Source organism: Balearica regulorum, chromosome 23 (assembly GCF_011004875.1).
Source record: "Balearica regulorum gibbericeps isolate bBalReg1 chromosome 23, bBalReg1.pri, whole genome shotgun sequence".
Classification (NCBI taxonomy): Eukaryota; Metazoa; Chordata; class Aves; order Gruiformes; family Gruidae; genus Balearica; species Balearica regulorum.
Window position 1 is genome coordinate 1096167 of NC_046206.1, and position 13065 is coordinate 1109231.

Sequence of the window (13065 nt, forward strand, 5' to 3'; positions counted from 1 at the left end):
TAACAACTACACATCAAAACCACAGTGTTACAGAGACAAAACAGCCGTTACAGTCCTAAAAAAAGAAAGGAAGCCATTGAGTGTTGAGAGCATTGGACGTCACACTGCGGTGTTAGCCACAACAGGAGGATGCTTTCAGCACGCTGATGGGTAAGGTATGACACAGGAGAGCTGCCTTCGCTTCTAACAGCTCTATGACTGCAATTTCAGTTTAAAACTGAAGGAACACACGTTCACCCACATCCGTAAGCACAGCAAGTGTTCATACAAGCCTTTTCTAACCCTGTTCACAGCACCTCTGCTCATCTACTGTAGTTTGAAAGTCACAGAATACACGAAGGCGCAAGTTCTCTTCAAACACACCTTTAAGCATCCAATATGCAACTGCAATCTTACTTTGTACTACTGGATTTTAAACTGCCTGCCTTACAGCAAACACCAAATAGCATCCATACTATACTCCCACACAGTCTACTCTAAACACATGCACAACACTGCACCAAACCACTCAACGTTAGATGACACACATCTTGCGGCTATTATGAACTCTTGAAGCAGCACAAACAGCTACATGACATGGTGCTCTCCACAGCTGTGCTCCAATTCTGCCCTAGTCCACCTTGGATGAACACACTGAACAATCTCTAAAAAGTTTGAGAGGAAATACACAAAGAGCAATTCAGAAATAATAAAAATAGAAGGTTGATGCTCAAGTGATCGAGACAATTCTGATCCTACAATCTAAGGGAGACTTCAGTCCTTTCCAATTACTGGTCTGTTTGCTAGTGGCAAACACCTGCACAGCTTTCACATTAGTTATGCAAATGTCAAAATAGTGCATTTGCTCTACATCAAGAGACATTTGGGGGAGGAAAGTAAGAGCACACACAACAGGAAACAAAATAAATGCTAAATCTGGAAGACAGGAAGAAAGAAGCTTCAAGGACAACAGGAAAAAAAGTCAGAAAAAGTCAAGACAAAACGATTATTCAGTACACTGGATTTTATGCTTATGTTTACAAGTCTCACCACAGTTGCTTCCTGGTAAGCTGTTTATTCATAAATGGTACAATTCACAATTCCCCAAAGACTCCCATGACCACTGTGAGAAAGCAAGCCTCTACTGGAATCCTGTTTCTGAAGTTCACATCTATCAGTTTGGATTTCTCCCACTCCCTTTTGTCAATTAGTTTGACTACAAAATGATGAGGAGGATCAACTCTCTGGAATTACTTCTCTTTGCTTGTCTCTGAAAAAAACCAGGGACTGGAGGTGAGATGTTGGACTTATGATTGACACAGCTATCATTTACTCATCAGACATTCCACATTTATGATGGACAGATCACAATACACGTACAGTTAACCAGAAAAAATATCACAGATAAACTCTAAAGGGTTTCACACACCCTTTTAGCCTACTTCTGGAGGCAGTAGTAAGTGTTCTAGAAAATAACATCAACTCTGTTACATGGGAGCAACACACAAAATCATGTCAAGATAAATGCTGTTCAAAACATTGTAAGAGCAACCCACTGCACTGCAAAAAAAAAAAAAAAAAAATCACTCACAATCTTGAATGATAATCTGTGTTGTTAATATCTCAAATGATGATATAAGAAAATGACCAGTTCTACCAGAAGACCCAGAGGTGGCTTTTAATCAGTTTAATCAATTTATTCACAGTAAAAAGTGCTCATTTTGATCTGACTGAAGGCTAAAAAAAATAATAAAAATGCAGTTTTCCATTAAGTATCACCTCATCCGCAAAACATACCCCAGGCTAATGAACTCTTTTCTCCCCATACTTGTTACATCCATTATCTTCTATGACACTTTCTGAAAATTCCAGCTACTGGCATTTCCCAAAACCTTCTTCTCGCCCGCAACAAGCCAATTGTGCCTATAGTAACCATGTTCTCCCAAAGCCGGGGGTGGGGTGCAGATATATTATTACATCTATCTTTTGAGTTGACACATTACATCGAACCCAATTCCTGAAGGCCACATAGAGATAACTAGACTTTTAAAAGAAGAAAGTGTACTATATCAAGATGCAGTACTTACACTCCTCACATCCTGTCTCAAACAAATTCTAAGAGTAAGTCTTGTCATCCCACAAAGAAACAATACTAAACAACCACCCAGAAAGAAACTTCCATTTCTTAATTCAATCTTTAACACCACTGGTGAAAAATAAAACGGCATTAACAATGCCTTCGGGAGCCGCTATCATAGTCTGTTGTTGGAGTTCAATATTACAGAATATGCTACACAGAGTTCAATATTATACCAGAAACACGTGCCAGGACTTTTCCACAACCTCCCCCTTTCCCCTCAAGTAATTCAAGCAAGTAGAGGCCAGGGCCTTAACAACGTATTCTCCCCAGAGCAATTATGCTCAGCCACTGCGTGATTTTTACTTCTTTCCCCACTTTTTTTTTTTTTAATTCAACACCTACTCCAAAATCCTGAAATAAGCTTAAAGTTACAAACGTATGCTCTCTGTCCGTTAGACCTGCTGCCAACAGCTAGAGAAATATGTATGATTAACCTTTTCCAGAGCTTTATTCTACTCTTAAATCACCCTGGCTCTCCTTTCCTTAAAGCTGGATGAAGGAAAGCAGCACCTTTTCAGGTACAGTACTCATCAAATTCACACTATTTTGTTCAAGAGAGCCTTATATTCAGATACAATTGCAGTTTCTACCTCCACCTATCCTTTTTAGTAAGTGCTGTTCACCTTGAAGATGTCCCTTGATCTCAGCTATGCCTTCCGAACAAAATGAAAGACTTTGCAAGTGAGACACCGTGATCTAGGTTAAATATGAAGTTTCCAATGTATGAAAGTTATGGGGTTTTAGCAAGATGTTTTATTCCCACAAAATAAGGTTACTTCCCTGCTCACCTCCAGAAATACTGGACAGTTTCAGTTTCCAGAAAAAGGAAAAGTTCTATAAAGCCTAAAGACCAACCACAAGAAGTTTTAGTCTGGATGACTGTTTTGCTATGTAACAAAATATTCTAGTGTTTCCTAAAATTGCCAGAGATGTCATTCTGAACCTTATCATCCTCTCTCACAAGATGTTCTCTATGTGAGAATGCAAAGGATGGCAAAACCTCTTCACAGTAGACTTTATTGTTTATATTAACCTAGCATACTTGAACTACACAGCAACTGAGGCTATACAGGTTCTGAACACTTTGCTCTCAGATTTCAATATACCCAAGTATTGCTTACTTAAAACTACACTTAGACTTAAATCACTTCAAAGTCTGTTTTTACGTAAGACAACTTATCAACCAGTAGACACTGGTTAAGCTCTGGTTCGCTAAAGCAAATTTGTATCATAAATGTTTGAAGACCCTCTTCCCCATTACCTAGGCTGAGAGTTCTCCTCATACATCCGCTCCTTCCCTTCCTTGAAAAGGCTGATGGTCTGCTTGGTTTTCTTCATCAAGTTCTCCATGAAAACACGGAAATACTCATTTTCTCCCAGGGTCTCCATCTTCCCCTCGTAGCGTGATAGGATGGTTCGTAGATGCTGGTAGGTATCAGGTAGCAAATCTAGGATATAGGGTGGACTGTTCTTCAACGCCAGTTTAGGGTTCTGACACAAACGCACCACCTACGGTTAATAAAGAAAATACTGTTTTGAAAACTTAAAAATAGCAAGTAGCAATCAGTTACTTAAACACAATTCAGCGTTACTTACAAACACAATACATTGAAATGTTTACTCTCAAACTGCATTTGTTGCTCAAATCCAGACAGGGAGCCCAGTAACCGTAAAAGAATCAAGTCTATGGATTGAAGTGCATGTGGACTGACAAAACTCCCAACATACATAAAAATATATTTCATGAGGCTGCGTTTGACCCCAAATGCATTTTCAAAAAACAAAATTCAAGAAAATTCAATATGGAGTTTGTAAATGGCAAGGATCTAACTTCCAACATACGCGTCTAGTACTTCCTGACACACTTCAGACTCTGAACATGCCCATAGGCAGAACTTTACCTGTCTAGCTGCCCTGACTTTTTGGCTGCAAAAGTGACTTTTCACACTGACGCATATATTCAGGACAAATATGCCCACACAGGAAGTTCCACTGCTACAAGTATCACTGATGACAGTAAGCGTTCCCAGGCTGAAAGTCTTTTGAAGGCAACAGTGCTAGAAGAACCTCCTTTTCTTCCTCCTTGGATATATACAAGGACTAAGAGGAACAACAGCTTTCATGGATAATGACAACCATCAAGAAAGAATGAATGCAAAGGAATTTCTCTGTGCAAGAATGAGAACTAAGCTGTACTATAATAGATATGGTTAGAGAAGTCTGGGTAAAAGTTTAGCTCACAAGAACTTGTATCCCCAGTTATGCATCAACTTTGCTTCTGACTTCTGTAGATGAATCTCATAGCAAAACTAGATTCCTCACAACAATTTCTGTGGGTTTGTTGTGTGTTGTTATTAAAAAAAAAACACAAAAAAAACAAACAAAAAACAACACAACCACAGTGATACTAGTAATTAGATTAAAGGGTTATTAGATGACCTCAACCTGTCTTCCACTTGGCATACAACTAAACATCTCATTTTTCTTCCTTCCAAGCCACATGTTCTCCTTTTTTTTTTTTCAGCAGCAAGACCACATTCTGAAAGTTAAGAATCTGAATCTATCGACCCAAATTTTTGCTATCTACAGTGAATTTATTGGATTATCAATAAAATAACTGCATTTTTAGGCACTTTCTTTTGTATTATGTAGTTAAGACACAAGCAACAAGTAGAATATTCCTGTTCAGGACTCACAAGCAATGCAACTGTTGTACACAAACAAATTGGGATGCAAGTTGAACTTAATATAGGCCTTTAACATATGGGAGCATAGAACTTACGTGCCAAAAGCTTATGATAATAAATTTATGTGATAGGGGAGGATAAAGGAAGCCACTTCACCATCCACCATAGTCAAAATTTTCAGTTATCTAGACTGAGATAACGATAGGGAGAGATAATGGCAAAGCGGCAATTTGAAGAATTAGTGGTGCTCTTTCAGTTATAAAAAGGGCTGAAACTCTAGAGTTGCAAGGTCAGTTGAAGTTTACAAGCCAAGAACCAGCAGCTGGTCTAGTCTTACTGCTAGCTGGCTAACAGCTTCTAGCTTCTGCTAGTTACATCAAACTTGAGAGGAAGGTTGGTAAAAATGTAGACAGAGTTTCCCAAAGGTCTTCACTACAATTAATGTTACCTGACGGCTTAATACCAAGCACATGAATGAAGTCTAAACTAATGACACTGCCAGGTATAAGGGTATTACAGGTATCGAACAACGTAGCACTGCAGAATGCAAAGCTTAAGGGAAGTGGATAGGAAAAATTAAAAGAACAATCTAACGTCCTTTTGCAGTATATCACATCAACAGAATCTTGTGAAAGCTTCAAGAGGAATTGGCTAGTTCCCTACAACGTATACTTAAATACCTACTTCCCTTAAACACTTAAATGCTGACAGTAAACAAGGAATTTATCCTAAAAATAGTGCTTTAGCATTTAACTTAGCCACTCAGGGTATATGCCAAAAGAACCTTGTGAAGTTAAGTGACATCTCCAATTATATCTGACTTATAGTAGTGCCTCTAGTAAGAGCTGACTGAGAAAGACCCAATTTCAGTGACGAGAAAGGCACCCAGTGCATCAAAACTCAAACAGAAAAATCTACCTGCCATTAAAAGAATTATGTACCTGAAAAAGCCTCTGCAAGAACACATGGAAGAAATCTACCAAAGTTTTCCCTCCATTTTGAAGAGGTTGCCAAGAATTAGGAGATGGATGGTCAGACAGCTGACTTATCCAATTGTTTCTGATGCCTCAACTGCCGCTTCCTTGGAGCCCGTGAACTTTGTACAACGAACCATATTAATGAATCGAGCCAACACATTTGTCCCGTGAATAAAACTAGTTTCACTATGCAGCATGAACAGGTTCTAAATATGCTCCTCGGACGCAGCTGAATTGTGCTATGGCTAGCAAAATATTTTCTTCAACAGAAATTGTTTATTACACATTGGGTTTAAAACCTAAATAAAACCCAGTCAGATCTTACGAGGAAGCCACATTAAGCAAGCATAGACGTCAGAGTATGCACTTTTCTCAGTTGTCTGTAATAGAAAACAGTTTGACTGTTACCCCTTGAAAATATCCAGCTATAGAAGCAGCAGATGCACTGCATGTCAATACTGTAACACCCTTCAATATCAATTAGAAAAATCTCCTCGCAGCAGAAGCAAGTTCTGCAAACCACTCATTCTCATAGCCTCTATAAATGTTTCCCAAGAAGTGACTTACAAAGATACTTCAAATAGTTCACAGGCCAAAACTGCTGTGATTTTATTACTGAATGAGCTTCTTTATTTACCACGTAGACCAAAATTAGCTAAGATAAGCATTTAAAGAAAGCTACATAACTAGGAACTGCTGCCTCTTGAGCAAACTTGGTTGTTTTACAACACAGTAGCAACAAAACCAGTTGCATTTTGCTTATTTCTCTACGTGTGCACTTGCAGCATCATGACAACGTCTAAAGGAATGTTCCCAGCCCTGGGAACAGCTGCCCCTCCGTAAGCTACCCTGCCTTCCACAGAGACCAGCAACAGGAAAGGAAATCGAGCAAAAAACCAGCAAATATTTTCAATTAGGTGTGATGGCAACAAACACAAGCAATCCATGTTTTTAAACTACCATCCAAACTCATCCGAGTTTGCCTGGCTTATGCTTTGTTCTCTCAGGAACAAGCCTTTTACGGAGGCATTTTTGGGTTTTTAGAAAAACAAAGCATTTTGAGCTTCGCATCAATATTCTAAGACATTGGCCTGTGAAGAACCCTAAAATTGACTTTATCAATTTTCTTTTGCTAAATTCAAGTGGAGAAAACAATCAAAAATCAGTTTCTTCTCTCAGTTTTGAAGAAAGAATATTAGCTACTCATTTGAGGGGAAAAAAAACCAACCCACATAGATTTTCTAGACCTGGAACTGAATCTCTCCCCTCGAGATTCTGCAGCTTGCCTTGACTGATCTCTGGATTTAAAAATATTTCTCTTCAGCACCGCTTCACCAGACTTGCACAAGTAAAGGAACAGGGAAACTAGAGTAGGAAAGCAGTGACACCATATACAGGGCGCTATCACAGGCACAACATATAGATGACCGGAGAAACACAGCAAGAACCACAAGGTTTTTTTAGACACTGCAGTCAGGTTAGGCATGTTAGCAGAAGTAAGGAAGAAGCATTCAGGAAAAAAAAGATACCTAAGCGAATACACTCATTTCACAATACACAGTATTTGTTAGGAAGGGCAGATGGTGCCACTTAACAGAGGACACAAACCTATAGAAATTGTGGCCCCTCACGGCAGACTCACCAGCTGCCACTCTAGCAAGCTGTTTCCTCCAACACACCCTGAATCCCTCCCTCTCAGCTTCCTGTCTATCTGTCCCATCCTCTTGGGTCATTATTCTCCCCATTTTACTCACCCCCAGCCCTACCCACCAAAAAGCCAGCGCCAGCCTGTTCGTTGCAGCCATCCATACGGCACTCCATCTCTTGTTCCGACAGAAAGTCCCCGGCACAGACACCACCTACCTGCTTGCCTCAGACGGGGGACAGTGTCCCAGAGTTCCAGGCCTGACAAGCTCCCAGGTGCTGCTGAGCCAGACAAGAGTTTTCCCTTCCAGCTCAGACCCCTTTAGCACAGTTCTGAAACGCCATAGTTCTTTCCTTTTTTTAAGGGCTAAATAGCTGACGCTATTGAAATCACATCTCATTTCATCTTAAGCCAACAGCAAAAGAAAAGCTACTCGAGCTTCTCTTATCTCCTGCTGAATTTGTATTTGGCCTCTCTTCTACTTACAATGAAGGTGACCTACAGTGGCATTTCTCTAAACAGCATACTGATCCCATTCAGTTTCTAAAACTGTTTAGAGAAGCTTTATCTCAAAGCTCGTCCTCCTCCTCCATGTCTTACTCACGTACTTTACCATTCTTCTGCTACATCCCTTATACCTCGTCCCGAGCGGTTCGTGACTACACCACCACGTATTCAAACGCCATCCAAGCAATGAACTCAAGTGGTCTGCGTTATCTGCTGTCCGGATCACATTTGCAAGAACTGATTCACAATCTCATGCTTTTGCGTAAAAAATAAAAATTGTTTTCAGCAGCCAATGCGGCGTATGTTTTGTTATAGTAAGCACTGCTTTATTTGCTAAAGACAGTGATAAGATGAGCAAACATGATAAAGACAAATTAACAGCAGTTCCTCCCACTTGAGCCAATCTATACACTTCACTAGGTTCAAGACACTGCAAGGAACTTACTGTGCTGCTCAGTGTGCCGTTGGGCACTGCAAGCTTGCAGGCTCACAAGACATCTGACAACACGTTCAGCTTCCAAAGACACATTTAACCTCTATTCCATACGCAAACTCATAAACATCCCCTAACTCAGCTGAAGGTGGACATCCTGCCGCACAGTGACGAAAAGGGCTATTTTATGTGCACGTACTATATGTGCCCACATGCAACTGTGGGAGGGACGGCTAGTACTGACAAAAATTAGAACCTCAAGCAAAAGAATCTGAAAGACGGGAATGTATCAGGCAACTTATGGAGAACATTATGGGGAAAATATTTGGACAAGAATCAACTTGCATAGGAAATTCATCAGTCACATCCAAAAACAGAGATGCATTGATGATTTGACAACACCAGCTAACTATGCAGACTAACGAATCGGGTCGGAAAGGTACTGTACGCACACAGATACAGCACCCATTTCTGAAAGGCAAACACATCATCTAATAAACATGCACACAAGTATTTTATTTTTTTTTAATTTGCACCTCTAATTTAATTTCCTTGGCTCAGAAAACTAACCCACTTTCACCACTTTCCATTCATTTATCCCTTCTCACCACTAGTTTCATAAGTACCACGTCTGCCTGGCAATTCGCTACACTACTACAGAGATTTTTAATTCAGATGTGTTCTTGTAAATGTGTATAAGTACGACTAAAGTCTAACTGAAATCTGAAAGGCTTTTCAGAGCCAAATCTTTCTTCCTGTACAAATCAGGCTGAACCACTAACTCTTTAAGACTTTAAAAATTAAGCCTACACCTAAGAGCTGTCAGATGCTACCTACAAGCAAAACTGAAGTGCATATTTAAACAAGGTTACTTTAATTTGTGACAAATACAACAGTAGCCTTGGCTTTTCTGTCGGTGATATCATGGCGGAGAGGGTATACAGCCAAGGACTTGACTATGTAGATCTGAAACTGTGAAAGTATCCACCCAAAAAACCCCATCCCACTGCAATTCAAAACACCAAGGTAATCAAAGTTTTTTTCAGGCCAACCTTTTCCTTTGAACAGACCAGGTTATGAGGTCAGAGAGAGGTTGACATTCACATCCATATCACATGCACAAGAATGAAGATGCGTATTCTTGCAAGTTGTATCTACGAGTTAAACTTATTTCTAAGAGGATCACGTTTCCGTGCTCAAACTACCTTTCCCACATTAGCACTTACGTTTGTAAGAAAGCCACTGGTACTTCTCAAAAGACTTTTTTTCTTTATCCCAAACTCTCTCTATAGAAGGTGATCAAAGCTCATCACAAGAACAGCAAGGCACAACTATAAAAACCGTGTCTGTCTTTGAGGCAGCCAACACAAAGTGATTTCTTGGCATGAACATAATTTAGTGTCTTTAAAAAAAAAGTCATCTACTCTGCCTGCTTTAGCATTTACTGCAGGAGATTCAGACACTGCATGCATAAACAATGCAGGGAAAAGAGAAAGAAAAGCTGAAATGCATAAGCCTGCAGGGCAATTAGATGAGGTATGCCCATCATCCCTGCTTGCTCTGCTCCCAGAGGGGAAGAAGGTGCCGAGGTGACGCTCCCCAAGGACTGCAGGCAACTTTGGCGATGCTCTTACTCGACACTAATTTTAGGGCCCCGAACCCAGCATTATAAAACACGCTGCACATTTTAGACTCCACCATGTCAAGCCTAGCCTCGATTCTCGGGGCTGAACAGTAATAACATCGGAAGATCAATCAAAATCCCAGGAAAAACGTTAGAAGATTTTTATTTTATGCCCACTTTTGGCCGCCTATGCTCCCTTACTAGGTCATTCTATAAATAATGCTAGCATTCACTAACAACTCACCAGGATTTCTTAAAACAATGGATTAAACAACACACCTACCCAGGCTAGTAAACCAACCGGCATACCTCATCACACCATGAGGCCAAGAGGCCTGGTGTCCTGCTCCCGGCAATAGCTGTTTCCGGGCATTTTAAAAGGCGGAGGAAGGGAGAGTCTTAACGAACTCAGAGTGCAGTGCCCCGCTTAAAGGCCTTTCCAATTCCAGCACCACAGGTTTTTGTTGTTTAACATTAGATTTCATACTCCTACTCTTTGTGTAACTACACGCATTTATTACAGAGGGGTTTATTCAGACTTTTATGGTTTTTACCAGGCTCCCAGCTTTAAGGAAGAGGCTTTGGGCTGAGCTCAGTAACGTGTCCCTATTCATTCAGAAATGAATAATCTGAACTGCCACAAAGCAGATGCTCAGCCTCGCCGTCCAGTACCCACACACAAGGTCGTGCCACAGGCCGAGGCTCACCTTCGGACAGGCGAATCCTAGATTCCCCCCTCATGCAGTTAGAGACAGGCAGGACCTGCTGCTGACACCGCCGGGATGCACCTGCAGCTCCCCACCAGGCCCTACCCATACCCGGCCTCTCCCTCCGCCAGTGTCCAGCCCAGCGTCTACAAGAACACGACACTTACAAATCCCACATCCTCCTGAGCGGGGCTGCAACCCCCACGCCAAGTCCTCCCCTCTTTCTCCAGCCCCTTCCCCCGACAGCCCCGCACACAGCTCATCTCTCGCAGAGCTGCTGTTCTCCCTCCGCACCTTCCGCCCCTCACATCCCACCCCACCTGCCCCTGCCCTCTCCCCCATCCTCCCCACCCAAAGCGTTGCACCCTACCCTACACCCAAACATTGCACCCCAGCCCCACTGCGAGCCATGCCGCCCTCTCCCCCAGCCAACAACCTGCAAACCCCTGCAGCCCCAGGCTTCCCTGCCCCACAGAGCCCCCTCTGCCCCTAGAGCCGCCCCCTCGCCCCAAACCCTTCAGCCCGGCCCTACCCCTCACCGCTCTGCCCCCAGCCCCAGCCCGCCCGGCCCCGCACGGCCCCTCGACCCGTCCCGACGCCCTCTGCCCCACGCCCACCTCAGCCCACAGGACCCGCTTCCGCCCCAGCCCGACCCCCCGGAGCCGCCCCGCAGCCCTCCCCGCCTGCCGGGCCCACCTTGTCCATGAGCTTCCAGCACTTCTCCACCATCTTCTTGTCCACGGCGCCGGGCTGGTGCGGGCCGAGGTGGTGGTGGTGCGGCTGGAAGGCGTCCTTCATGAGCCCGATCAGCCCCCCGGGGCCCTTCTTCAGCGGCGCCGACATGAGGGCGGCGCGGGGGCGGGGGGCGGCCGCGAGCCAGCCCACACCCGCGCCCGGCCCGTCGCCCCCGTCCGGCACCGGGCCGCGGCCCTGCAAGGCAACCGGGCGTGGCGGCGCTCCCGCGGGCCGGGCCGGGCCGGGCCGGGCAGGGCAAGCGGCGGCAGAGGGAACCGCGGGCGGCGGCGGCGGCGGCGGCGGCGGCGGCGGGGGGGGGGGGCGCACGGCTCTAGCGCCGCTCCGCCCTCCTCCCCCGGCCACGCCGCGCACCCATTGGCGGGCCGCCACTCCGCGCGCCCGGGACCGCCCCCTCCGCCAGGGAGGAGCCGGCGCCGATTGGCCGGCGCCCGCGCCCGGAGGATAGGGAGCTGAGCGGCGGGGGGGGCAGGCGCACGGCCGCGGCGAGGGCGGCGCGGCGGCCATGTTTGGTGCGGGCGGGCGGGGCGCGGGCCAGGGCGGGGCGGGGTCGCCATGGGAACGGCGAGGGCCGCGCCCGGCGCCCGAGCTGCGCTGCCCCGGGCCCGCCGCCCCCGGGCCCGCCGTGCGGCGAGCTGCAAGCCGGGATCGCTTCCCCTTTCCAGCAGCCGGGTTCCCTTTTCTCCGAATGGCCGACGTCCGGCCCGAAAATGGGGAAGCGGCCCCGGGAGCCGCGCTAGCGGGCCTCGCCGCCCTCCGCGCCGGGTTTGCAAAACGTCCTCGCCCTAAAGGGCCTCACTCGCCCCGGCCGTGGGAAACCAGAAGCCGGGCCGCGGCGCCCGGGCCGTCGGCGGGCAGCGGGCGGGAAAGGGGCTGAGCCCGGCCCGGGGACGGCACCCTGACCGCCAGCGCTTGGGCAGCAGGGCTGGCAGCCACCGCTGCAGAGAAACCCACCCGCACCCCCACCGCGACCCCCACCCCGACCCCCACCCCGCCCCGCCGCGGCCGGGACCGCAGCCCTGAGGGTGCTGCGCGGGATGCGGGGCGCAGGATGGGGGACGGAGGATGCGGCAGCGCCCCGGGCACCGGCCCTGCCGCGGGGACACGGCCCCCTTCCCGCGGGGACACGGCCCCTTCCCGCGGGGACACGGCCCTCTGCGCTGCCGGGGCTGCTCGCTCAGCGGCGGACGCTGGGCCCGAGCAAAGCCGGCCGCGGGGAGCTGAACCAAGAGCTCCGAGGGATGGGAACGGGAACAGGGAGCAGCGCCGTGGGGCAGTTGGGCAGCACCTGGCTGTTGCCGGGGTGTTTGAGGCGTCTCCACCGGCGAAGTCAGGGGAGGGAAAAGCCCTCTGGAGCTGCCATCCCCTTTACCGGGGGCAGGAGCACGCATGGACCGCGGGGGCAGAGCGGGCAGGTGAACAGGGGGAGAAAAGGAGACCGGGGAGCAGGTCAGTTACGACATGGGCTCAAAAGTAAGTTCAGTTCTGTTTCTCCGCTGCCTTCAGATCCGCTTTTCCCAGGCACGACAGCACTTCCTTTGCAAAAAACCAGCTGAGGCTGGTATAGCACGGCATCAGTCTCACAGCACGGGCTTCAAGGAGGAAAGACGACG

General features: G+C 46.4%; 1 protein-coding gene across 1 annotated transcript in view; it reads right to left on the minus strand.

Moving 5' to 3' along the window:
* Window positions 1-11740, minus strand: part of CBL (Cbl proto-oncogene) — a 44265-nt gene extending 32525 nt beyond the window's left edge. The window contains exons 1-2 of the mRNA XM_075774669.1: window positions 11396-11740; window positions 3381-3628 (exon numbers count right to left, since the gene is read on the minus strand). Coding sequence (XP_075630784.1) covers window positions 3381-3628; window positions 11396-11542 — 395 coding nt within the window. The 5' untranslated portion in view covers window positions 11543-11740. The remainder of the gene's footprint in view (window positions 1-3380; window positions 3629-11395) is intronic.
* Window positions 11741-13065: the final 1325 nt, after the last annotated feature.